The following is a 26,860-nucleotide window of genomic DNA, read 5'->3' on the forward strand; positions in this document are numbered from 1 at the left end:
CGTGGGACTCGATCCCGGTTCTCCAGGATCAGGCCCTGAGCTGAAGGCGGCGCTAAACCGCTGAGCCACCCGGGCTGCCCTATTTTTATTTTTATTTAAAACTTTGCTTTTGGAATCAGGGGGGCGGGGAATCAGAAAATCAGTTATGGTACAATGTCTCACCCATATTCTGATTCCAGGCTTGGGTTTAATCGTGACCTTGGACGAGAGTCACCTGTGCTGCCTGAGACTGGTCCCCGTGTCTTTAGGGAAGTACCGCTAATAGTACTGACTTGATAGGGAATTTCTGTGAGGATTCCAGAGGTTAAAATTGTAAAGTGTTTCAAACAGTGCCTGGCACAGGGTAGGTGCCTTATTATTATTCAGACCCATGGACCCGTTTGGGGGGGTCACTTGGTTCCTCTTAGGTCTGAATTTTGCTCGTGAGAACAGAGGTGCACGTGGTCCCCACTATACCCCGTCTGATTCAGGCCTGCTGCCCTTTGGGTCCCTTCCAACTCAGAAGCCCCTGTCACGTTAGGTAGGGCTTACTCAGTCGCTGAGCCAGAGCGGTGACCCCATGAGGTCAGGATGGGGTTGGGGACCCAGGATGGGGTTGGGGACCCAGGCAGAGTGAAAACAAGTGGTCCGTTGCAACATAGCATGGAACCAGCTCGGGGAGGAGGAAGTGATCGTGTTTCAACCAGACAGAAATAAGCTTGTGTTGAGAAATCAGGCCACTGGGCAAAATCTCACTAAATTCTGGATGGTCGTTGTTTTCCCAACAGCGAACAGATAAGCACGGTTGGCGCGTTCTCACCCCCCAAGCCCCACCAATAATCTAAATAAATCCTTGACAAAGCATCACTTTCTCTGCCGCCTCCGTGAAGAGCAGAAAAGGCTCGGGTCGGACCCCCTGGCTGCTCATTCCTCCTTTTCACTTACCACGTTGTCACTACACCTTTGTGGACCTTAAATCTCCTCCTCCCTCTGGAGCTTGGAGGGATGCTCCCTTCACAGGGCTTGAGGGAACGAGAATAAGATATTACATGCACAGAACCCCCCAAAATACATTTGTAATATGCTCTACACAAATGCAAGTTAGTAGCGTCAAATCAAAAGATGCATCCTGCATTAAATAACTACCACGAGGCCGGGGCCGAGGCACCTGCAGCCCGGGGTGGGAGAGTGGAGAGGACCTGCATCGCTTCCTGGCCAAAGCACTTAAGAGGCAGCAGTTAACCCTCCAGTGAGTCTCTTTCCTGACCTTGATTGACCTTGGAAGGCCTCACACTGGGACCTTGATTGACCTTGGAAGGCCTCACGCTGGGACCTCTGTGTGTCCCTAATGCCAAGTCCCTGAATCGTGCCCCGACCTTCATTCAGCAAGTAGCAGGAGTGAGAAAGAGGTCTTTGTTGTGTGAAGCCACTGAGATTTCAGAATTGTTACTCTTAACAGAACCTGATTTTACTCCACAAACCCATGTGGGAAAGAAATTTCTTTTTCTGAAACATCCAATCAAATGAAACCCTGAGCCCCCTTTCCTGTTAGGATAGAAGTTGAATCCAAGTCATGATGGGATCCCTCTTCCCCAAACCCTCTCAGTGTCGGGCTGGGGGGCAGGGGCACTGTTGCCTCCATGCTGAGCTCAAGCACAAGCGTAGGATTTTTTGCTGAGGTGGGTTTCTGGTACCTGAAATGCACCTTCCTAGTCACTCCACACACTTTGTACCACCCTGGGCCACCCTAACCCAGGAAACAGACCGGACACATGAGCCCTAGCCAGCTCTCCTTTCCTAAGCTTGCGGAATTTGCATACTTTCATCAGTAGTTTGTGCTTCGGTGGGCACATCCTACTGTCAGAACTCCCTGTCTAGCACAGCCCTTCACTGAGGTTAGGATTTCCAAAAATCAAAAAAGCCAGAGAAGGAGTGGGGGAGCCTGTCTAAATGCCTGCTTGATCCTCCACCGTAAAGAACCCCCTAGACCAGGAAACTCAAAAGCCTGGCTACCTTCTCGGAACAAGGAGTGAGAAAAATTTCACAAGAATAAAAAAAAAACCGCACACGTTAATACCTCAATAAATTATCCTACCACATGGGCCATTGCTCATGCCAAGGAGGAAGACAGGCCAAGATCTGCTATCACTCTCTCTCGCTTTGTAAATCAGATGGAGAAAAGAATGCCATGCAAATTAGGCCCAGCTCACAGGCCAGGGACTTGAAAGAATTTCATCTGTGGCTGAGCCACAAGGAAACTGGCCTACAAACCATGAAAATATGTGCCCCCATCCTAACCCCTGATTGGAACCACCCGAAATGAGATCTCACCTCATTTAGACCTTTCTGTCCTTTAAATGCCCAGGGCCTGTGTGATAGGCAGTAAGACCAAGCTCAAACGTTTTTGAAAATAAGTACATTTTGATCAATCTTTGATTATCAGAAGATCCCAGGTGTGGATCTTCAAGGTCTCTCCTTATTTGTGGTCCACTTTGAGTGCCTTTAGACCACATTTCTGTCTTCTGCACTCAGGAAAAATGGTACAGGAGAGAGAAGACCCACGTCCACCCAACACCAATATCATTCGCTAACAGTGTTGTGTGTGTGTAACGCATATTCATGCGTAGCATGTGTGTATACATGAGGCTTCTCTACCCGTTTATTTGGGGATTGCACAACTGGAGGATGAAAAGAACCAAAATTATGATATTTCATTAGATCCATACTGCGTCTCTTGCAGGTAACAGGTGTGTTAGCATTTTAGCAATATGCTTGTTAGGTTGGGATTAAGTCTGACAGCTCAGTAAATGACTGCTGACACAGATTTGGGATTTTTTTTTTAAATTAAGTAATATTTAAAATTTTTGCTGTGCAGAAGATAAAGGAGGAGTGTGCGAGTCCCGGAGGAGGGCCATTATGCTGTCTATGGAAAATATTAAATTGCAGAGTCCAGAACCCATCGTAGCGATTTTCAGGTCATCATCAGAGGATTAAGTGCTTTATTTGCTCATGATTCTGTGACTCCAGCCCAGGGTTGCTCCACTTCAGCACTACTGATGTTTTGGGCCAATCTTCTGTTGTGCTCGGCTCTCCTACGTATTGTAGAGAGTCTTAGCAGCATCCCTTAGCACGCACGTCACCAACTCTGTTGCAAAAATGTCTCTAAGTATCTCCACCCCTGATGGCTGAAAATTGCCTCTCGTTGAGAAGCTCTGGTCTTCGCCAGAAGGCAGCAGTCCTATGGAAAAAATGGGTGACAGCTGTGGGGCCCCTGCTCTATGAATCATCACATTGTGGTTAGGCTGAAGGGTTCCTTGGTCAAGTATTAATCTTTAAGGTTTCCCAAATTTGTGGTGTGTGCCAGAGTCCAGTGGGTGCCAACATGGGCTGTGCAAAGGAAGGGCCCTTGGGACAGGAGGGCTGGCTACAGGTCTTCCCAGAGCCTTTACTCTCTTCCCACAACTGTGACGTGCCCAGAGAGGTTACAGTGTGCAGCTCTTTCCAAATTTATTTGTGTGCAGCCAGTGATGTTTGTGAGTCGTGCTGGTGCTTAGCTCTACACCCAGGACTAGAATCTGGGTAACATAGCCCAGCTGGAAGGGATCTGCTGGTTCTGTGACTTGAGTCTGGGGATCCCTGAGACCAAGGATTGCTCTTGCCTTCCTCTCCAGGGTGTCCAGTCTATTCCCATCTTCAGCAATTGGTCTTTACCTTGTTGTGAAGATAGAGAAGCAGGTCACTGTCTCAGCCCCTGGAATGTCCCTCCTAGTTGCCATGAGCATCTAGCCCATTCTCTTAAGCCATCCAAAATCAACAAGGTCTGAGCAAAATGGATAAGTCTGGACACTTTGATAAGATCTTTATTTTTTTCATACTTTGGGTCATGAGGACCGAGGGTTTCTTCTTTTATTTCAGATTTCCATGTCAGTTAAGCAAGTCATTTCATGCCTAAGTTCCCAACTACATGTAGCTAACGTCTTCCGTCATACCCGCTCCTGAGTGTGAAGGATGTGTACAGTGATGCCTGCCCTATCTGGTTGGACCTCCTGGTTGCATCCATGGGCCTACAGATCCCTCTTCCTGGGGAGGTGCCTGGGGAGTCATCAAGGAGCCTAGCTCAGAGCCCCAGTACCAGGAGCCAGTGGGTGGTAAAGGGCCTGGGTTGCCACCGACATCCAGAGTGGTGATGAAAAGACACCCTCTGAAGGCAATAGGTGAGATTTGCATCCCTGCTCTGAAGATGTCACCCGCCAACCCGGTGACCCTGAGGCAGCTCCACACAGGTCCCTAACTCAGGTCAGGCTCCTCACCTGTAAAATGAGGCTGACAGTGGACCTGCCTCATTGGAGATCTGTGACAAGTAATGAGCCAGTGCTTGTGAAGTGCCTTGCACAGAGCAAGAGCTCCATCGTGTTGACCTTTGACCACCATACTCGAGAGCACAGGGGAAGTGAAGGGCGCTGGCAACAGGTGTGAGGGACTGGGTCTCGGCAGCCACAGGGCAAGGGCGCAGCAACTTGGATCTGGATCTGTCTGAGCACCCCCTTGTTGCCTGTCACTGGGCTCTCGCGTCTTTATGGAAGCTTGTTTCATTGTCCAGCCAGATCTGTTTAAAGAACTTAGTACACAGCCGGGGTTCAGAATTTGGGATGGAATGGAGAAGCAGTGACTTCTCTCCAACCTATTAGCAGCCACCCCAGTGCCAGCTCCTGGGCATGGGAAAGGTGCTTCCTAGGGGACGCCCTGTGGACTGGTCCTCAGGAACTGCGGTGCCAAGAACCTACTCCGTTGGCTGTCCCTGCCCATGGCTGCTTGCATTAGTGCTGCCAAAACAAATTACCACAAACTGGGTGGCTTAAGATGTAGAAATTTATTTTCTTACTTTTCTGGAGGCCAGAAGTCCAAAGTTAAGGTGTAGGAGAGGCCGTGTACTCTCCTAAGGCTCTAGGGGAGAACTCATTGCTTGTCACTTCCAGCTCTGGTGGCTTCAGGCCCCTTCACTCTGATCTCTGTCCCTGTGGCCACATTGCTTCCCCCTCCTCTCTCTGTCTCCTCCCCTGTGTGTCCCTCTTGTAAGGATATTTGTGATTATATGCCCACAGTCCAGGATCATCACCCCCTCTCCGGATCCCCAACTAAATCACTCTCTGCAAGTCCCTTTGGTCATACAGGGAAATGTTCACGGGCTCCAGAATCAGGATATGGGTATCTCTGGGGGAGCTGTTCCTCAGCCTACCGCAGGAGCCATCCCAGGGAACGTAGAATAGAGCTCTTGTTCTGACCCTCATGAGAAGAACTCAGGTAACTGGGAAATTAAGCAGCTGTTATGCAAAATTCTTCATGGCCCTCCTTCCCCACCGACTGAGTCATACAGAGCCCTATGAAAATGGAGTCCCAGAAATCACAGTAATAATAACTCACATAAATAAAAATGAATGTATTTAATCTTTACTAAAATCACATAAGATGAGTACAATTACCGTCCCTACTTTTCAGATGGTGTGAGGCACAGAGAGGTCAGGTTAGTTGCCATTGGTCACACAGCTGTGATTGGCAGAGCCAGGACTCAAGACTCAGCACCTGCCTCTCCCACCCTCCCATCTCTGATTTGCAAGCTCATCATTCATTTACAGACACGGCAGCATCACCACCTGTCACCTACCCCTAAAATCAAGCTTGATCCATGAACTAACTGAAGCAGATATTCCTTCAGAGCTGAAAGACAGACTCTGGGGCGGGGGTGGGGCGGGGGTGGGTGAGTGCATTTCTATCTTGGGAAGTGAAACAAGGAAACGAGGAGCAGTCAGGGAAGTCACTTTGAGGTCTGCTGCTCCAGGTCACTACTATTGCATCACAGCTTCTGTGGGCTTCTCTTGGCCTCGAGGGTACAGAGATGAATGGATGAGGAGGCAGATGAGTAGAAAAGGAAGAAATGGGGAATATGCCCTTTGAACCCGTGGGACAGAGCAGCAGGGAGACATCAGTCAGCAGCCCGTGACCTGCATATGATGAGCCATAGGCTTTTGATGGTGAGTCAAGCAGTCTGCTGAAAGCTGGTCATTCTACGTAATTCTATAGTGAGCACATGCCACCAGCAGGAGCTCAATGCTTGGGTCTCAGAAATAAATTCCATCCGAATGGTGAACAGAAGAGCTATTTCCAGAGGCGCCTGAGTGGCTCAGTTGGTTAAGCAGCTGCCTTGGGCTCAGGTCATGATCCCGGAGTCCTGGAATCAAGCCTTGCATCAGGCTTCCTGCTCAGTGGGGAGTCTGCTTCTCCCTCTCCCTCTGCCCCTCCCCTCTACTTGTGCTCTCTCTCATTCTCTCTCAAATAAAAAAATAAAATCCTTAAAAAAGAAAAGCTATTTCCAAAAGCTCCTATCCTTCTTGGCCTCAATCACTTCTGCTTGATGCTATTGTTCTGACCTTCTCATACTCAGCTACTGGTTAAGAGAATCGAGAAGGTCCAATAGTGCTTGAAAGTGACATGCTAGGTGCTACTTAAATATTCCTGGGTTATGAATTGCGTACTTGCCGGTCCAAGGCAGATTTACCATGATGCTGATAAAGCATCAGCCCAGGCTCCCCGACTTCCTCTGGGGGTACTGGGAGCCATGGGGTGGGGAGAAAAGCTAGCTAGAGATGGAGCCAGGTTGCAGTCAAGACCTATTTCTAGATAAATATGGAATCTCAGAAGAAAGGGATCTAAATCTTCAAGGCACTCTTAATTTGTTGATATCTCTTCTCATTCTAAATAGCCACCCTAGTGCCTAATTTTGTACTCATAATTTTGCACTTTTTCTTTAAAATGGTCCTCCAAATGTGTGTCAGGCCCCAGTAAACCTGGATCCTTCTTGGTCACAGGAGATATAGAACAATCGAAAGGAACATTTTTCCAAACTCATTACCACCACAATGAACAATTCTGAATAAATGTTCTTTCTAAGACCAATGTCAAGGATAAGAATACTGAAAGAGACATATGGATCAAGCAGGTGCACAGATTTAAATGGAAAGCCAAGTCCCACAGAGACTCACTGTAATGCTTTTTAAATTTTCTTCCTAGCAGAGTGCTTTTGGAAATTCATAAAATGAAGAAAACCAATCCCCTAAGTTCCATCCTAACAGAGATCAAAATCTAGTGCAATTCCCAGGTTCAAGAGATCCCCTTACCAAGTCTTGATACTAGTGTTTTGGAACCCGATGGCATCTTTGCAGCAGGAAACTTGTTCAGACATCTTGGAATCATTATTTATAGAGCACTTGCTGTGTGCACAGCACTTTGCCAAATACTGAGGCGGAAGCAAAAGAAATCCAAGGCGGATCCTTCCCCTTGAGAAACGCAGAGCTTAGTTGGGAAAACACTTGACTCTGAAATATTTCACTCTTGCTCTGTCTCCCTTCAGATACTGTGGCATAATGACCCCTATACTGAGTTTCCAACAGAAAGAATTTTGCCTGAGTGCCTGATAGCCCCATTTCCCACCTCCTCCCTCTGTTCAGGATCCTGGGTGCAGATGGCCAGTGCTCCACAAACTGCCAAAAATCATCCATCCTAGCCTAGGCGATGGAGCGGGGGAAGCCCCGTGAGACCTCTGCACCTGGCACAGCACCTTCTAGAATTTCTCAGGAATGAACAGCTCCAGGAAATGAACAGGGATTCAAGTAGTTAGAAAATAATTAATGGATTATCACCAAATTCCTCTGCAGGGGACTTCAGTGTGAGCTTTTAAAGCAGAAGGAGTGTCATTTCTCATAAGAGCTTCATAACCACCGAATTTAGCAAAATATAAATTCTGTGGTGCACAATCGAAATAGCTATGCTGAAGAGGGCTTGGCATCGTTGCATTGCTTTTGGAAGGGAATTGTAGTTCGGATGCCAAAGGGAGACTTATTATTTCAGCAGAAAGGACAAAGGTTATTTCCCAAGATCAGCTCATTCTGTCCTGACGCTGGAGAACCAGGGAATTTGAAAGATGACACAATTATTAAGAAGAAAGGATGGCAGGTAGGATGTCTGGAGATTTTAATATTATAGCAAACATATGATATCTTAAAAAGCATGCAAATCAGCTTCTCTTGAGTAAGTTTGTGATTTCTATTAACTGTCTTTCCAGAAAAATACAGTAGGTAGTTCTTTCAGAGCTGTGCATCTGCTGTGAGTGAGCTAAAGAGCACTTTCACTCACTCCACACATATTTCTTAAGCACCTCTTACGTGCCAAAGGCTAAGGATCTAGTGTCAAGAAGGAAACAAAAGAAGACTCTACCTTTGCAGTGCATGGGGTTGATAAACACAAGCATGCGTGGGATTTTAAGAGTGGCTTGAGCGAAGGAAAAGACGTAACATAGTGCAATGGAACACAAAGGTGGGGACGTAGGACCCATCTAGGGTCAATGCAGACTTTCAATGAAGTAAGGCTTGAGCTGGAGGCCAGATGAGAAGGATTTAGGCAAAGAGGGAATGAACGAGCACCCCAGACAGAGGAAATAGTATGTTCCAAGTCTCTGCGGTGGGACAGATCAGTAACTTCGTGGCTGGAGTAGAGAAGCATGGCTTGAGACCAATGTCATCCCATAAAACTCTCCATAATAATGAAAACGTTCTATGATCCGCACCGTCCAAAAGAGTAGCCACTAGTCACATGTGGCTACTGGGCAGTTGAAATGCGACCAAGGAACCAAATGTTTGATTTTATTTAATTTTAGTTTAAATTTAAATAGCCACGTATGGCTCGTAGCTATCACACTGACCAAACACAGGCCTTGAGCAATGATAAAGAAGGTCACTGAACCCCAATAGGGAGATGCAGAATGCTCCTGGGCAGGAGGCTGGCAGGATGAGCTTTGTGTTTTGAAAAACAATCATTTTGATTTCAGGAGCTCTTTACTTTTTTCTTTCTAATTATAAAGACTTCGAGATTCTTTAGTAAGCCCAACAATGAAAAAGTAAGCCATGGTCCTCATGAACAACAGAAATTCCCCGTTCTAGGTCATGGGTTTTATGAGCCTATTATTTATTGTAGTGGAAACCAGAGGAAATGCCTACCTGCCACATCTAAAAAACACGTATCAGCATTTTGGACACTGTGGGGAAGGAGAGGGAAATTTCTAGAATGACTCCTAGAATTCTGGCTTAGCCAGAAGGACAGCTGTGTAATCCACACAGCTGGTTCCCTGCCAGCTTTACACCCATCCTCCAGCTCTGTACGCTTTGCTACCGGCCTCACCCTTAGGAGGGGCCAGAAGTCCCTGGGAGTTTTACTCTTTGCATTAGGTTACAAGCAAATAGCTCCCCAAAGATGTCCACATCAAATCCCTGGAATCTTTGTTTGCTTCCTTATTCAGAAAAAAAAAGGTCTTTGCAAAGATATGATTAAGTTAAGGATCCTGAGATGAGGAGATAATCCTGGATTATCTGGATGAGCCCAACATGCTGTCACAAGTGTCCTTGAAGAGAGAAGAGGAGGAGACCACGTGACCACAGAGATTAGAGTGATGTAGCCACAGGCCAAGGAATGCCTGGAGCCACCACCAGCTGGAAGAAACAGGAAGCCTTCATCCCTTGAGCCTTCAGAGGCTGCAATCCTGCCAATATATTTTTTTTAATATTTATTTATTTTAAAGAGAAAGAGACAGAGAGAGCAGAGGGATGGGCAGAGGGAGAGGGAGAGAGAGAACCTCAAGCAGACTCCCCATGGAGGACAAACTTCTAGATGTAACAAGTTGCAGAGCCCACCTCATCTCCCAAGGATCAGACTGATTGAGAGGACCTCACCTAAAATTGCACCTTTGTCTGGCTTCTTCCTTCCCCATCTTGCTTCCCACACACCTTCTCTGGCTTCTCTTAGCGTATAGTTTGCTCCTTAACCCAAAGCCCAGGGTCAGCTTCAGGGAGAAGAAACCACAGGTGACCTTCAGTGGCCAGAAACCACAGTTGAGTCCCCCAGATTGAAGGCAAGAGCATGAGTTTGGTTTGAACTTGTTGAGTGAAGATGCTTTTATTTTATTTTTTTAAAAGATTTTATTTATTTATTCATGAGAGACCCAGGGAGAGAGGCAGAGACATAGGCAGAGGGAGAAGCAGGCTCCCTACGGAGACCCTGATGCAGGATTTGATCCCAGGACCCTGGAATCACGACCTGAGCCAAAGGCAGACACTCAACCACTGACTGTGCCACGCAGGTGCCCCTGACTGCAGATGCTTTTAAAACAAAGCTTGGCAACTACACCCTGCAGACCTGATCTGGCCCATGATCACCTGTTTTTGTAAGTAGAGCAAGTATTAGAAGGCAGCTTTACCCATTCATTTGTTTTGTCTAAGGTTCCTTTCATACCACAGTGGGAGAACTGTGCAGTTGAGACAGAGATGATCTCGGCCTGCATAGGCTAAAATATTTGCTGTCTGGTCCTTTATAGAAGCAAGCAGCTACAGCTTATATGGGTCTCCAGCTCAAAGGGCTGGAGGTTTGAATTCACTTGAAGTGGCAAGTGAAGCTACGGGTGTGGATGCAATCATATCAAAGGTGGGGCTAGAGAGAGAGAGCCGGAACAGAGCCTTCAGGAATTCTAGCATTTCATGGTAAATCAAGGAAGGCTGAATGGGAAACAGATCAAGAGACCAGAAAGGTTGGAGCAAAACCTAGCAAGCTCCCTAAAATTCCAAAGACCAGAAAAACATTATTTGTGCTACTCATTCATGTTTATGTCTTGGGACATTGAATTTTTTTTTAAATATTCTTCTGGACAATCAGCATTTTAAACCACCCATCAAAAGAAATGTGCTTTCTCCAGGACTTTCAAAATGATTTTGCATTAAATTATTGGGAAGGGGCCGCCTGAGTGGCTCAGTCGGTTAAGCATCCGACTCTTGATTTTGGCTCAAGTCATGATCTTGGGGTCCTGGGATCGAGCCCCACATTGGGCTTCATGCTCAGTGTGGAGTCTGCTTGAGATTCGTTCTCTCTCTCTCTCTCTCTCTCTCCCCTTCTGATAAATAAATAAAATCTTTTAAAATTTTATTTGGAAGTTCGTTTGGCACAGTGCAACTAAAAACTATGATATATCTATAAGAGATATCCCTACTACCTATGGTAGGTCTTGGGTATGTATGATGCTGGGATGTTTAAACTCAGAGAAAGAGGGCCCATCCTCACGAATCTTTCTGCTAGTTACCCTCTCCGACTCTTGCATGTCATTCCCTCACTCCTGGGGAGTTCTTTACTTAGAAAGTTTTCTTTGGGACAATTGAGGCAAAATAATCTGGGAAAGACCAGATTCATTTTGAATTATAGACCGTCAAATCCCTGAAATATTTTGCAGCACATTAATACCAAAGATACACTTGAGCCATAGCACGTATTGGTGCTAGTTGAGAGCTTCCGACTTCTTTCAAGAATAAATGTTGAGTGCCTTCCATGTGCAAGGGGCTGTGTCGGGTTTTGGAAGGGGAACGAAGATGAACAAGACATTGTCCCTGACCTCGATGTGCTAGAAAAGAATGAGAAATGTGTCTAAATCACTATTAACTCAGAAGATGGCTAGAGTGACGGAAGAAATGGGAGCTGTATGGAGATGTGTGGGTACGAGGAAGAAAGAGCATATCCGGTGGTTGGACTGGAAAAGCTTCAGAGAGGAAGCTCCATGGAGTTTGGCCTGCAAGGCTGGGGAGGCCACATTGAGGAATGCTAGAGCGAGGGTTTGGGACTGGATTTTGTGGGCAGTGAGGACCTAGTGAGGATTTTGTAGGGAGACACACACTTGAGGCTGTGCTTGAGAGTCCCTCTGGCTGTGAGGGAGGCCGGGAGGGCAGAGGGGGGAGACCGAGTTATGAGTACCAGGGAAGAGGATATCCCAGGGTCTAGGTCAGAAGTGAAGGCCCAGCTGACGAGGCAGCAGGAATAAAAGGGAAATTTTAGAGGTCATGGAGGCAATACTACTGGTTTTAGAAATAAACTGGAGGGGAAAGGAGTCAGATGTCTGAGTTTAAGCCACTGGTAACTTTGGGACACGGAGCTTGCTGCTTGGCAAGGCCGTGGCCTCACCTTCCCCTTCCGATGCTGCCCTGGCCTCTCCACTTGAGTAGCCAGCAGAGGAGAGCACTGCTGTGTGCATATTTGCATGGCCCGGTGCCAACATTATTCCAAAAGGACCTGACCCCCACCCACAGGGACTCTCTGAATATAATAGAAGCATCTAGGCCTTGTTTAGGGGCAGAGGTGGTGAATTCTGGTTTTTGTATTTCCCCCAGACAAGGAAATTTATGCACCAGGGAGGAATTTTTTTTCAGACCTGAAGCCATGAGATCAGTGATAGGGAGTGTGGGGAGTTCACCCAAGCTGCTGAGAACCTTCCAGATCTTCCCTGAGCCCTGAGTCACAGCTGTCTCCCCTCCCTACCTGACGGGCTCACAGCACCTGGCTAATTAATACCGCACCCCGGTGGCTGTGCCCTCAGGATCTCAGGAGGAACAGGGGAGGTTGGCACCTCTCCATCTGCCAGGAAGCAAAGGAGGACCCAGGCTCCCACCTAGCCAGACCTGCCTGAACACTCAAAAGATGGAACATGGCATCCCTCCCCAGTGCCTCCAAGGCACCTTGGCTAGTGCTTCGTATGCACCTCAAGAGTCAAGTCACAGAGGAATTCTGAGGTCCCGGGGAAGATCCCTGACCTTGAAGATGAGCCAAAGCATGCGCATGGCGGTGTCTAATGCAACAGATGACCTAGATGTCATTTCCTTGCTCGTGGCATGTTCCAAGGACTCCACTCCAGCTTGCAAAGCCGGTTGTTTCTATTTACCCACTACAACCCTCTTTCTGAAAACGTTCTCGCTGGATCTCCAGTCGTTATGAACAGTAATAATAATAATTAAAAGCAGCAGCCATTCTTGGATGCCTTCTCTGTGGCTGGATATTACTACACTTAATTCTTTTTTTTTTAATTTTTTTTTTTTACTACACTTAATTCTTAGGACACAGTGAGGTAGATGGGCAGTATGCCCATTTTCCACAACGGTAAACTGAGGCTCAGAGGGCTTAATCTACTTATTTTTAAGGCCATGCCCTGTTCTCAGTCTTCTCATTTGCGAGTTGGGCATGAGACTATGTATCCCATGTAGGCTCAACAGAGGGTACTGCGTGCATGGCAATGGCACCTAGCCCAGTCCTCAAGGTCACTCACTCTGCGGGTAAGAAGCAGAACCAGGTCTTTGTGACACAAACTCTGTGTCCTTTTTCTGTGATTGCACTGGTGATTAGCTCTTGGTCTACTTCACTGTGCCAATTAATTATTAACGCACCGTGCCTCCTGTGACACACTCACCTCATTCCAGCCAGAGGAGACTTTCGCCATTGTCGGTACTGTCACCCCAAACAGGCCTCCTCTTTTGCTTTTGTTTCTTCTTTACTTGGGAACATCAAGGAAATGTTCAGGCTGGAGATGGGGGCATTGAAGATGGTGCTTGGAGGAGTTCTGTAGCTGAAGATTTCCATCACGGTGGACCGTACGTCTTGGAAGCCTCATAAGGAAGAGATTTAAGGTTATCTCGAAAATAACCAACTAAGCAAACCAATAACTCTAACTGAGTCTGGCGGTGAAGCAAGGGTTTAATTAGGCATTGAGTAATAAAGATTATTGAGAAAGGCACTTACTACATTGTCCACGTGTAAGATAGGATTAGGGAAGTGGTTTTGTTTACAGTAAAAAAAAAAAGTACTAGTACAGTAAAAAAAAATCCCTAATAATTGTGGGCATGAGGAATGAATTTGAGAGTCCTGATTGGAACCTGAGGGTTAGATGGCCAGGCCCTGTCCCTCCAGAGTGTGTCTGTGCAGCATAAGGGGGGGAACCAGACCCCATCTCCCAAAGCCGGAGCAAACATGCAACACTAGGACCAGGAACTATAGCTTTCAAAGGGCAAGTGGTGGAAATTCAACCCAAACCAGCTAGAGGAAGAGGACTTGTTCCATTCAGATGACCGTGAAATCCATGCATGGCAGCTTGCATCCAGGTCCTCAAACAAGATATGTATATGTACACACACACACACACACACAGACACACACATCTTTGTAACCACACAGTAGTATATATGGTTGACATACTGAGCTGCTCTTTTAGAAAACTCTTTTTGTCTTTCAGGAAAGAAAGCAGGTAAATTCTGTGTTCACCACTTTATACTTGCACACACACAATTATACTTGCGCACACACAATAATACTTGCGCACACACAGCCATAATCAGAGCACAGGCCAGTGGTGTGCTACAAAACCAGCTCTCCTTTTGGGAGGAAAAAAAAAAAAACCTTGATTTGTAACATCTGCCAATTGCCATGGTGTCCAATCTCCCATCACCGCCAGTTCCAAGCTCCCCATCCAAGCCAGCTCTAGCACACCCTGCTGGTTGTCCCCAAAGGCACCCAAGCAAAGTTTCTGACAAGAAATGAATTATGCAGTAGGAAAGATACCTGATACCTTTTCTTTCCCCGTCCCCACCCTCTGTCCCCAAGGTAGAAACGCTGGCAGGCTCCCACAAGGGCAGAACAGCAGGCCAGAGAGCCATGTGTCCCCACCTAGAGGCAAATGAGAATGCCTTAAAGAGCCATTTGTCCCCGTCCAGAAGTTATACTCAATTCACCACATGTGGTTTTTTTTTTTTTTTTTTTTTTTTTTCCTTTGGATGCTGCTGGAACTCATCAGCTCAGAGAGCCACTTAGGAAAACCCCACCCTCACCCCTCCCCCTGCTGCCCAAACCCAGCTCGCCAGAATGTCTCTTTTTCCTCCTAACTTGCTTTGGGCGCTGCTCTAGTTCAGGGTGACTGGCTTAGCTCGGGACTGGGCAATCTTTCCATCAGACTCCCAGGAGAGGTTAGCAGTCACTTAGCTTTAGGCCTCAAAAAGTAGGCTGGGGAAGGAGAGCCTGGCCCGACTAGTTGTTAATATAAAAATAAATGTTAATAACATAAGGAAAAGTTGGCAGGAGGCCTCAGACCTGGTCAACAATTTGTCCTTTCGCCTGATTTTCATAAAAGCAGTTTAACACCAATGGCCCCAATCTTAAAGAATGACACCAGTGGCTCCAATCCTCCCCCGCCCCAGGCTGGACAGCCGCCACGGGCTCGCTGACTTGGGAGAGAGGTCTCAGCCGTCTTTCCCTCTTCTGCTCTTGGAGACCGAAGTCTTAAAATAAGAATTCCCTTGCCTTGCCTTGTCTCCTCTGCACATGGACTTCCCCAGAGCTATGTGTGTCTTAAAATTACCCTGCATTGACTCAGATCGAATGCTCATCTGCTTTAACAGCACAGGGCCCTGAACACGAACGGGTTGCTATTTTGTTGTGGTTGTCACTGTTGATCTAGCTTTATTGGGGTACAATTGACAAAAGCTGTAGGTCTGTAAGGTGTACAACTTAATATTTTGATATACCTAGTATTTTCATACATCGTGAAATAATTCACCACTATTACACTAATTAACGTATCCATCCCCTTACATAGTTACCCTGTGTGTGTGTGTAGAGAGAACACTAAAAATCTATTTTCTTAGCATATTTCAAGCATACAATAAGGTATTGTTAACTCTACAATTAAATACACTCCTGTAGGGACACCTGGGTGGCTCAGTGGTTGAGCATCTTCCTTCAGCCCAGGGTGTGATCCTGGAGACCCAGGATCGAGGCCCCCATCAGGCTCCCTGCATGGAGCTTACTTCTCCCTCTGCCTATGTCTCTGCCTCTCTGTGTCTCTCATGAATAAATAAATAAAATCTTTTTAAAAATAGACTACTGTATATTAGATCTCCAGAATATATTCATCGTGCATAACTGAAACTTGGTACCCTTTGGCCAACAGCTACCCATTTCCCCTTCCTCTCAGCCCCTGGCAACCACCATTCTACTCTCCGGTGCTTTGAGCTGGACTATTTTAGATTCCATAGGTGAGTGAGATCATATAGTATCTGCCTTTCTGTGTGTGTCTGGCTTATTTCACGTAGCATAATGGTTCATTCACGATGAACCTGAACTCCAGGTTCAGGTTCACGATGTTGACGTGGCAGGATTTTCTTCTTTGTTAAGGCTGAATAATATTCCATTGCGTATCTGTACCACATTTTCTTTATCCATTCATCCATTGGCAGACATGTAGGTCCCTTCCATGTCTGTTGTGAATAGGACCGTAATGGACATGGGGGTGCAGGTATCTCTTCAAGGTACTGGTTTCATTTCCTTCGTATGTATACCCAGTAAGTCAATGTGTTTAAAAAGGAGATTCTGGGGGTTCCCTGGTGGCTCAGATGGTCAGCATCTGCCTTCGGCTCAGGTCATGATCTTGGCATCCTGGGAGCTAGCGCTACATTGTGTTCCCTTCTTGGCAGGGAGATTGCTACTCTTTCTCCCTCTGCCTCTCCCCCCTCGCTCCTGTGCTCTCTCTTTCTCTCTCTCTCTCAAATGACTGAATAAGATCTTTTAAAAATCCTTAAAAAATTAAATCTTTAAAAAAAATAAAGGAGGTTCTCACTCTGATCAAAATCTAGATTTCTAACTTCTCTTCAAAACCCAGAATAAATGATTTCCTGGGAAATGTAAGTTTCATGACAACATAGACTTTGTTTTGTACACATCCCTAGCTCCAGGATGTAGATCAGTGTCTAGCAGTCAACAAATATTTGATGAATGAATAAATGAATGAGCAATGACAAGGCATGACTACTGTTAGCTGAAACTTAATAGCAGCTGTCCCCTTTAGATGGGGAGTGTGCTCTCCCTTGCATGTTAAGTAAGTGTTTTCTCTCCAGATGAGTTCAGGGTGGAAAAATAGGCTCATATTTTTATGGACTGAATATTTATGAGGCTCCCTTCCCCCCACCACCACCACCAAATCCATATGTCAAAAGCCCTAACTTCCAATGTGATGGTATTTGGAGGTGAGGGGGTATCTTTGGAAAATAAATAGGTTTAGATGAGGTCATGAAGGTAGGGATCCATGATGGGATGACTATCCTTGTAAGAGAAGGAAGAGAGCTTCCTCTCTCTCTATGTGAGGTCCTAGTGAGAAGGTGGCCATCCACAGGCCCAGAAATAAACCCTCATCTGTAACTGAATCTGCCTACACCTTGATCTTGGGTCTCCCAGCCTGCAGAACTACAAGAAATCATGCCTATTGTTTGAGCACCCCCGGCCTGTAGTGTTGTTATGGCAGCTAGAGCAGACTAATATACATATGCTGCTGCCCAGTACTTCCCTTAGCCCCCAGAAGAAGCTGACTAGAGAAAAAATGGGAGTATGTAGCCCTAGCTGACAGCAATGAGTCTGATCAAATCCCACAGATGGGTGGAAGTGTGTTTAAGTAGGAAGTCCCAGCGCTGTACAGTTGCCTTGCCATCCCACCCCCCTCCTCCCTCCTGACCCCCTGGACTGCATTGAGGAAAGTCTTCTGAAGTGGACCTTCTTGGTGATGAGAGCAAAGCTTGTGGGGGAGCTCTGGACTGATTTTTGTCCCCCCCAAGAGTCCTATATAGAGTGGGTCCTAACTCAATAAGACGGGCATCCTTATATATTTTTTACATATTTTATTTATTTATTCATGAGGGACGGGGGGGGGCAGAGAGAGGGAGAAGCAGGCTCCCTACATAGATCCCAATATGGGACTCAATCCCAGGACCCCAGGATCATGACCTGAGTCAAAGGCAGACATTCAACCGCTGAGCCACCCAGGTGTCCCAGACAGGTGTCCTTATAAGAAGAGGAAGAGATACCAGAGAAAAGACCACATGAGGAGGCAAGAATGAAGACAGCCTTCTGCAAGCCCTAGAGGGAGGCCCCAGGAGAGACCAAACCCAGCCACACTTTGATCTCGGACTGCAGGCCCTCAGAAGTGTGAGAGGATAAATGGCTACTGTGGAAGCTCCCTGGCCAGTGGTGTTTGGTGTGGGCAGCCTGGACTAAGCCAGTAGGTCAGGGTTCTTTATCCATTAGCAATGTGGACGCCGTGCCTAAAATACACAAAAGCTTTTCAAGTGCTCCAAGACCCAAACAAAGAAAATGTATTGGCTCGAAAATGAAGACTCCCAAATCAAAATAAATTCATATATAATTAAATGTTTACAAAACAGTGAGTCAATGTTGACTCAGTTGTATTACTAAATACTTTTATTCTTAACAGAATTCAAAGTGATGGATTCAGAATTCAAAAATTTCAGCAAAAAAAACCCACCCCCACCCCCACCCCATCACAGACCTCAGAGGTATGGTACCAGTTTGAAAAATATATAGGAACACCCATTCCCTGCCCCCATAATCCCACCTGCCTCCACTGCCAGCTTTACCTCACCAGACGACATCGTGCTCACTTCCTCTAACTTCTAACTGGAGGCCTCCATCTCTTCACTTAACCACCTACTTACTCAACCTGCCTCTCTGATCCTCAGATACAACTGTCCCCTGCCAGCCTCTCCTACCACTCATATTATCCCTAACCCAGGAGCACCCATGTAATACGCCATTCAATCCGAACACCATCCATTCTCTCGGATCCTGCTGAAGCCCACCTTCCTCCACAGTGGTCTCCATCTGACCACCTCATCATGTAAGCATCTTTCCCTTCTCCAAAATATTGGGGTGTTTTAGTCTGAACCACCTATCTAGCAGTCAATTTACAACTGCTTTGAATTTTGCTCTGATGATTTCATAGACATACAACTTGTCTCCTAAACTAGACTCTTAGGCCCTATCTGGCATTGGCGTTGTTTTATTACTTTCTTCCTTGACCCTGGCAGAAAAGGCTCTTGAGCGGAACAAACAGTAAGTGGCTAATGGATTCTTCTTTTCCTATATGACTTATTGCTTCATCTACTTAGATTCCAGCCCTGCTGAAGAGATCCTCATTCTCTATTCATTTCCTCCTCACCAGGGACCTTCTTTCTGTCCCCCATCTGCTTACTTCTGTAGGTCAGAAAATAGTGGGGAATATCACATATAGACTTTTTCATTGAAAAGTGCACAAAGAGATCCAGGACACCTTCCTAAGATCCCAGATTATATGAGGTCCCTAATTTTACTCTTAACCATCTCATATTTGTCATGGTTTGTAGTTAGGTATTTGTGTATTTGTGTGTGGCATTGTGTAACCAGGGTGCCTGTTGCACTCACTGGATTATAAGCCCTCTGAGGGCCAGGAAGGCATGTGCCTTTTTGCCCCCCCATGGTATCCTAAACTCAGCATAAAGCCACATACAAAGGAGATGCTTCCCTACTGTTGTTGAATGAATGAAAGAATGAGTAGAGTCCAGACAACGCACTTTGACAAGTCTTTGCATTTCTTTTTTTTTTTTAAGATTTTATTTATTCATGAGAGACACACAGAGAGAGGCAGAGGCATAGGCAGAGGGAGAAGCAGGCTCCCTGCGGGGAGCCTGATACAGGACTCGAACCCAGGACCCCGGGATCACGGCCTGAGCTGAAGGCAGATGCTCAACCACTGAGCCACCCAGGCGCCCCATGTCTTTGCATTTCTTATAGCCCTGACTGAAACAAAACAAAGCAAACTTTCCCTGCTCTTGCAGACGACACAAGATGTACAAAGAGCAGCTCAACCTCACCTCCCTGGACGCTCCCCTGCAGCTCCGACAGGAGGCCAGCTGGGTCCAGTTCCACCTGGGGATCAGCCGCCGTGGGCTGTACTCCCGATCCAGTCCTGTCGTCAGCCAACTCCTCCAGGACATGAGGCGCTTTCCTACCATCAGTGCTGGTGAGATGCACAGGCTCAGGCGGGATGCATTGACCTTCTCCCGGGGAGGCTGCATAAACCAATTCAGACTGGGCTGTAGCGTAAAATGTTAAAGGGTTGGCTCTGACACTTGATAGGATAAGAAAAAGAAAAACATAGACATTGATCTTTTCCCCTTTGCATGAGATGTTACCATTTTAATTTCATCACGACCCCATCAGAGAGCTGTAAGAAAAAGTGTTTCTGAACACTTAAAGAATGGGGGTTGCTACCATTGACTGAGCGCTTCTTTGGAACCTGACAACCCTCTTTCATACAGCGACGAGACAACGTGGACATTATCATGGCCATGTTACAGGTGGGGAAACTGAGACTCAGAGAGGTGAAGCAACTTGGCCAAAGACACAGCGGTGGTGCTGGGATTCAAACATAGTCCCCCTGCCCCAGGTCTGTGCTCTCAAGTGCTCTAACAATCTAGTCCCCAACAGGGACCAATCTAGCATCAGTCACTCACCGCTGCAGGGGCATCCACTGAAGGGCCAGAGGATGTAGGGCCTGGGATGGAGCAGGATGGAGGCCGCAGGCAGTTGGGGCCCCAAGCCATCCCCCGTTGAATGGGCAAGGGTCCCCCGCTTCCTCACCACCTCCCACTCTGTGGTCTAAACCATAGTCAAGGGCCCTGGGTGATGGGCTCTCCCAGGAGCAAGGCTGGGCGTTCTCACGGCCTTTCTCTTCCTTTCCAGATTACAGTCAGGACGAGAAGGCTTTGCTCGGGGCATGTGACTGTACCCAGAGTAAGTGGCCCAGCCCTGTGTCTGTCCTATCCCCTCATCGCCACCACCCGGGGAACCGCAGGGCCTGACAGCAACGGGAGGGGCCCACCGTCCATCCCGTGGGGGTCCTGGCTGGAAGTTGAAGGAGCGAGACTCTCTCTGCCTTATCTCTGAGACCTCAACATGCTCTCCACCCACCCACCCACACCAAAGAAAAAGCGCTCAGGAGGGGCTGTAACTAGGGCCCCGCTGGAGAGTGCATGGTCCTGTGCGGCCATCTGCACCATTAACATCATCGGAGGGCTTATTAGGAATGCAAAATCTCAGTCCCTGCTCTGGTTTTCCGAACCAGAATCTGGATTTTAACCAAATCCTCAAGGGGTTAGAGTACATTCATCGGTTTAAGAAGCAGTTGTCCTGGACAGTAGTTGTTTTTTTATTTTATTTTATTTTATTTTATTTTATTTTATTTTATTTTATTTACTTTACTTTACTTTATTTTATTTTATTTTATTTTATTTTATTTTATTTTTTTTATTTTTATTTTTATTTTTATTTTTATTTATTCATGAGACACACAGGGAGAGAGGCACAGACATAGGCAGAGAGAGAAACAGCTCCCTGCGGGGAGCCTGATGCGGGACTCGATCCCAGGATCCCCGGGATCATGAAGGCAGACGCTCAACCACCGAGCCACCCAGGCGCCCCTGGACAGTAGTTCTTAAGCTGGCCACACACTAGAGTTCGCTGGAGAGCTCTAAAAAGTACTGAGGACTGCCCTTTACCTCAGAGGGTCTCGGTTCAGTGGCACAAGGTGAGGTCCAGGCATCAGAACTGCAAAGCCCTCCAGGTGATTCTAATGGAGCCAAAATTGAGACCCACCAGGGCAAGTGATGAACAGACTCAAAAAGACAGACCTGAGATATAGTAGCTCCCAGGGGGCTATGAATTGGACATGGTGGTCCCTGGACACCAAGCTCCCTGGCCCGGTAATGAGTAACCTCATCTCTTTGCTTCAATATATTGAACACATAGAAATTCTCATCTGTGTCGTGACATGTTAAAGGTTCAAAGGAAAGGTTTTAGGGCCCGGGGCTTCCCTTTGCTTTAGTTCAGTACTGCCTGCTAGTTGCCATCATATAGAACACGAAGGTAAGTAAGACGTTGTCCCAACACTTTGCCCGGTCCTAGCAAGGCCAGGACAGGGCAAAGCGGGTGAAGTACCCAGAACACAACATATCAGAAGACAGTACTGACCGCAGGGTGAGGTAGGTGCGCCCAGGTGTCTTATCCATCAAAACCCTGTCCCGGCCCAGGTATACAGTCCTAAATAGAAAGACGTCGAGGGGCACCTGGGTGGCTCAGTGGTTGAGCGTCTGCCTTCGGCTCAGGGCATGATCCCAGGGTTCTGGTTCGAGCCCCACGTCGGGCTCCCTGCCCAGCAGGAGGCTCCTTCTCCCTCTGCCTCTGACCTTGCTCATGCTCTCTCTCTCTCTTTCTTAAATAAATAAATAAAATATAAAAGAGAGAGAGATGGAGATAAATTAGTCCAACGGGATGTAACAGGTGGCATAATCAGAACCCATCGGGGTGCCACAGAAGCACACAGGGAAGACTCCAGTTCTTCTTAGGAAAACATTCTGCGGGGTTTTCAGTGAGTGTCTATCTCGGGGAAACTGCATCACTTCCCCCTTTCCCAGGAAAGCAGACAAAGCATTGTTTTGAGCCCCCCAGACACACTCTCCAAGGCCTGACATGCTAGACTTACCCTGGCGGCTTCAAAAGCAAATGCTGGTCTCTGGGGTCTTATTACATAAGAGCAGAAAGAAGAAATCTAGTGGGTTTTTTTTTTTTTTTGAGTGAACACAGGTTACAAGCCCTGAGGTCATAGGCCCAGAAACAGCGTTAACTCTCCCTTCTCCCCCTCACAGTCGTGAAACCCAGTGGGGTCCACCTTAAGCTGGTTCTGAGGTTCTCAGACTTCGGGAAGGCCATGTTCAAACCCATGAGGTAAGTGACCGTCTTCCTCACCTCCACGTCCAGCTGCGGCAGCCGTAAGGGAGTTTTTGACCAAAAATTAGTAAATGTGGACAGTTTGGGGAGGGGATCTCATCTGATATTGAAGCATATAAAATGCTGGGGAGAAAAAGTTGTGTTCCTTTTAAAAGGGAGTGATCACGGGACGCCCGGGTGGCTCAGTGGTTGAGCATCTGCCTCTGGCTTAGGTCGTGATCCCCGGGGTCCTGGGATCCAGTCCCTGCATGGAGCCTGCTTCTCCTTCTGCCAGTGTCTCTGCTTCTCTCTCTGTGTCTCTCAGGAATAAATAAAATCTTTTTTAAAAAAAATAAAAGGGAGCGATCGCAGTGAGCATGCGTGGCTGGTTTAGCCAAGGCTCGAGAAGCAGGCAGGTGGTTCTTTGGTGCACCTGTCAGGTGAACACAGAGCCACCACGTTTGGGGCATTACAGGGTTTTTAGGGATTGTTATGGTCAGTCATGGGGGTTAGTGTAGACTCCTAAGTGAGCCCTGGTTAAAGAGAGGAGGCAAAGGGAACATGATGTAGAAACAGGAGACATCAAAGGGAAGCATAAAAACAATGATAAATCTGCAAATCCACCACCCAGCATCAGATCCGTGAGTTGCATTCTCTGAGAATTCTTATCTGGCACATTAGGATGGCTGTGATTTCTCTAAAACTTAAAGCTCATTATACAGCAGGAGAGCCTTGCTTTCCCTTTCCGTACGTGGGGAGGAAAAGCACTCACACTGGCCGTGTTTTATATGCAGGAAAGCACAGGAAGTACCAGCCTACAGCCTCTCCTCTCCCCCCATCACTTACAAACTACAGGCAAAGACTGTTCAAATGTACCAGCTTTCCTCCTGAATAGAATGCAAACTCTCCAACATTGGGTCATAAAAGCCATTTTGTCTATTCTTATGCCATAACGTAAACTGTAATCCGCATTTGTATACAATTTAGTCCAAAGCCAAAAAGCATCATTTTAAGACGTATTTCTCGGAAAGGCATGCATTTTTTTTTTCGATAGGTAATTGAAAGCAAAAAAAAAACATTTGTCCCATGTTAAAAAGGGAAAGTAGAAATTTATCTTTGGATAATATAAATATGACCATAATTAAAGATTGCATTTTTCGTGTAATATATATATATAATACAGGCACCGAGGAATACATCAACGCTTGCCAAAGCCTGAGAGGCACTGATGTAAAAATGGTTTTCAAATTTAAAATCACATCCAGACTTGCCATCCAGAAACAGGGAAATGATGTTTTAGAAAATTCTAAAAGGTGTCGGGGAGACTGCGTATTCTTATGGAGGGAATTCAGGAATTAATATTTGGAGAGGGGGACCCCTGTCTGCTCCCTGGTGCCTAGACATCCAGCGGCGCCGCTAGTGAGAAGGTGGGGGGCATGCCTCAGCCCAGGGACCTGTCCTTGAAATGAGGATGCACCCTGTAAAACAGAACACCTGCTTGTAGCAGCCCTTCACCGTGGTCTCCAGGACTTGTGTTTTTTGGCCAAGTGCACATCACTATGTCTTTCGATCGCTGGAGCTGTGTATTTACAGCTTTCTGCAAAATTATGTGTATTTACATTTGAATTGCTTCTGCAGCCCTCATGCAGTCCCACGCAGCGGATTATAAAAATCATCACAGATCATCACTCTTCCGTGTGTATTAGCAGCAAGGCAAAGTCAACCTCGGGGCCAGAGGCCACGCTGCCCGGAATGATCGGGAGGCAGCTCTCTGTACATACGTACCTGGCCGGCCCATCACACTCGGGCAGGCCTGCTGCTTTTCAGGAATCCATTAGAGATTTTTAAATGTATAAAATCAGTCTCCTCTACACCAGCCTCCCTCAAGCCTCTGGCTGGGCTCCCTCTCAGGATTCCGCTGAGGTTTCTCTGAGGGGACAAGCTCATTTATTACCCCGTCACCCTAAGACCTGGACCTTTTCTGGTCTTCAAATGTCAGTTGCATTAAACCGCATCCCTAGGACACTCTTCCTTTTAGAAGAGCCCAGCCTCCTACCCCACCTCTAACTCTTGACATCTGGGTCTGTGCTACCTCTGGCTGGCTGGCCAGTCCCTCTCTTCTGCTTATACCTGCCGAAGAATGTCTATATTTCTTCCTAACTCAACTAATTTTAAAAGTATCAGCTGCTGGCACCAAAGTGGCTCAGGCAGGAGACTTGGTACGGGGTGTGCCTGCAGGACAAGGTCCTGCAAGAAGCCCGTGAGTCTTCTCCCAGCCAAGGGGGCCGGGGGCTGTCCCTGGCATGTCTTTCCATCATGCACATGTACATTAAGAGCGCGAAAGCCTGCTTTCTCTTCCCTCCGGTCATGCTTCTCAGCTCTCTCCTCAGGCTCCTCATGAAGTCTGAGTCCAGGGCGTTGATTCCTCCCTTCCTTCCAGACAGCAGCGAGATGAAGAGACCCCTGAGGACTTCTTCTACTTCATTGACTTTCAGAGACACAACGCCGAGATCGCAGCTTTCCACCTGGACAGGTAGGGTTGGGCCCCCGCAAGGACGGACCACCACAGGGCCGCTGGGCAGACCTCAGGTGGGGCCTCCCTGGCACTTCTTCCTTCTGGCACCCTGTCTTCCTCTCTTCCTCGTGAACCTCAGTGGCGCCTTTGAACTCAACACATTTCCCATTTAACCCCACGTCTGAACAACACGAGGCCTCTAAGGTGATGAAATGAATGACCTAGAAAGAGAACCAACCCTGCCAGGCTGCTCAGGCTGCTGCCTTGGACCTGACCTTGCTCTTTGCTCTAGTCTTTTGATTGGAAATGGGAAGAATGCATCCACTCCCATGTATCCCAGGAGTCTTAAGGTTGTGATATGAAAAGGTTGAGGGCAGCACGGGTGGCTCAGCGGTTTAGGGCCCCCTTCAGCCCAGGGTGTGATCCTGGAGACCCAGGATCGAGTCCCACATCGGGCTCCCTGCATGGAGCCTGTTTCTCCCTCTGCCTGTGTCTCTGCCTTTCTCTCTGTTTCTCTCATGAATAAATAAATAAAACCTATAAAAAAAGAAAGAAAAGGTTGAAAGCACACTGCTGAACTTCCTCCCCTCCATTGTGCCTGTCGTGGCTCCTCTAGGTGTGTTTTATGGGCTGGCAGTCGGGGCCTGGGAGCTTTTCAGAAATCCGGGATCTCGGGCTCCCCCTGGACCCACTGAATCTGAGCCTGCGTGTGAGCGAGATCCCAGGTCACACATATGCCCAACTGAAGTATGGAAAGCTCTGACCTAGAACACAGGTGGTGGGAAGGCTTGCCCAGGAGGCTTGCTAGAATAAGGATTCCTTCTCCACCCCTCCTCCGGCCTCTTTAGATACAGGTTGGCCCCGGGCGCGGTCGGCTCAGTACTGGCCGGGCTGGGTACGGTCAGGAATGCCATTTCCAATGGGCCACCCTCCGACCCCCTGACTAGTCCTCAGACATGAACAGGGCTTTCTCTCCTGCAGGATTCTGGACTTCCGCCGGGTGCCACCCACAGTGGGGAGGCTAGTCAATGTCACCAAGGAAATCCTGGAAGTCACCAAGAATGAAATCCTGCAGAGCGTTTTCTTCGTCTCTCCAGGTAGAGAACTGGCCAGAGCAATGTGCTGGGGTGAAGAGCACGGCCTGAGCTCCCGCCCTCATTGGGATGGCTATAGGCTGCCCTCAGGCCCTCCCACCCCGGCCCACCTGAGCATCACCCCAGGTGAACTGGGGGTGGGAAAGGTAGTCTGTGAGATGCCAAGTGGCCTGTGTGCACGGGAACTGCCCTGCCAGCCTCCTGGAACCAGATGTCACCTGTTCAAGCAAAGAGCATTCTAGTCACCTGGATGGGATGCAGTGGGGCTGGGTCCCGCACTTTCTCCACCCTGAGACATCTGAAAAATTGGTACCCAGGATGCTCGGTTTAGGAGCGTTCACGAGCCCCGACGCCGGGGAAAGCAATAGTTTCCTCTTTGGCCTCTTCCCTGGCTGAGCGTTGAGGCTTTCCCTTCCCTCCTGGAGGATTCGGGGGGCGGGGGTGGGGGCAGGAACATGGCATTGCCTCCTTCTCTTAGGCCTCCTCTCTCTCTCCTCCCGCACCCTCCAGCCAGCAACGTGTGCTTCTTTGCCAAGTGCCCATATATGTGCAAGACTGAATATGCCGTCTGTGGCAACCCGCACCTGCTGGAGGGCTCCCTGTCCGCCTTCCTGCCGTCCCTCAACCTGGCCCCCAGGCTGTCTGTGCCCAACCCCTGGATCCGCTCCTACTCGCTGGCAGGAAAAGAAGAGTGAGTGGGCCCCCTGGCCGTGATGCCGTCCCTTGCGCGGGGCTGCAGTCCCTGCACCAAGGCCTTGCAGCCAGCCTGGCTCTCGGATCCCCAAAC

General features: G+C 47.8%; 1 protein-coding gene across 1 annotated transcript in view; it reads left to right on the top strand.

The window, feature by feature from the left end:
- The window catches only part of FAM20A (FAM20A golgi associated secretory pathway pseudokinase), a 49,009-nt gene that overhangs the window by 18,028 nt on the left and 4,121 nt on the right, over window positions 1-26,860 (top strand). Inside the window, exons 2-7 of the mRNA XM_038546774.1 lie at window positions 19,536-19,720; window positions 20,443-20,493; window positions 22,404-22,482; window positions 24,905-24,997; window positions 25,961-26,076; window positions 26,584-26,764. Coding sequence (XP_038402702.1) covers window positions 19,536-19,720; window positions 20,443-20,493; window positions 22,404-22,482; window positions 24,905-24,997; window positions 25,961-26,076; window positions 26,584-26,764 — 705 coding nt within the window. The remainder of the gene's footprint in view (window positions 1-19,535; window positions 19,721-20,442; window positions 20,494-22,403; window positions 22,483-24,904; window positions 24,998-25,960; window positions 26,077-26,583; window positions 26,765-26,860) is intronic.

Source organism: Canis lupus, chromosome 9 (genome assembly GCF_011100685.1).
Source record: "Canis lupus familiaris isolate Mischka breed German Shepherd chromosome 9, alternate assembly UU_Cfam_GSD_1.0, whole genome shotgun sequence".
In the NCBI taxonomy this organism is placed as follows: domain Eukaryota; kingdom Metazoa; phylum Chordata; class Mammalia; order Carnivora; family Canidae; genus Canis; species Canis lupus.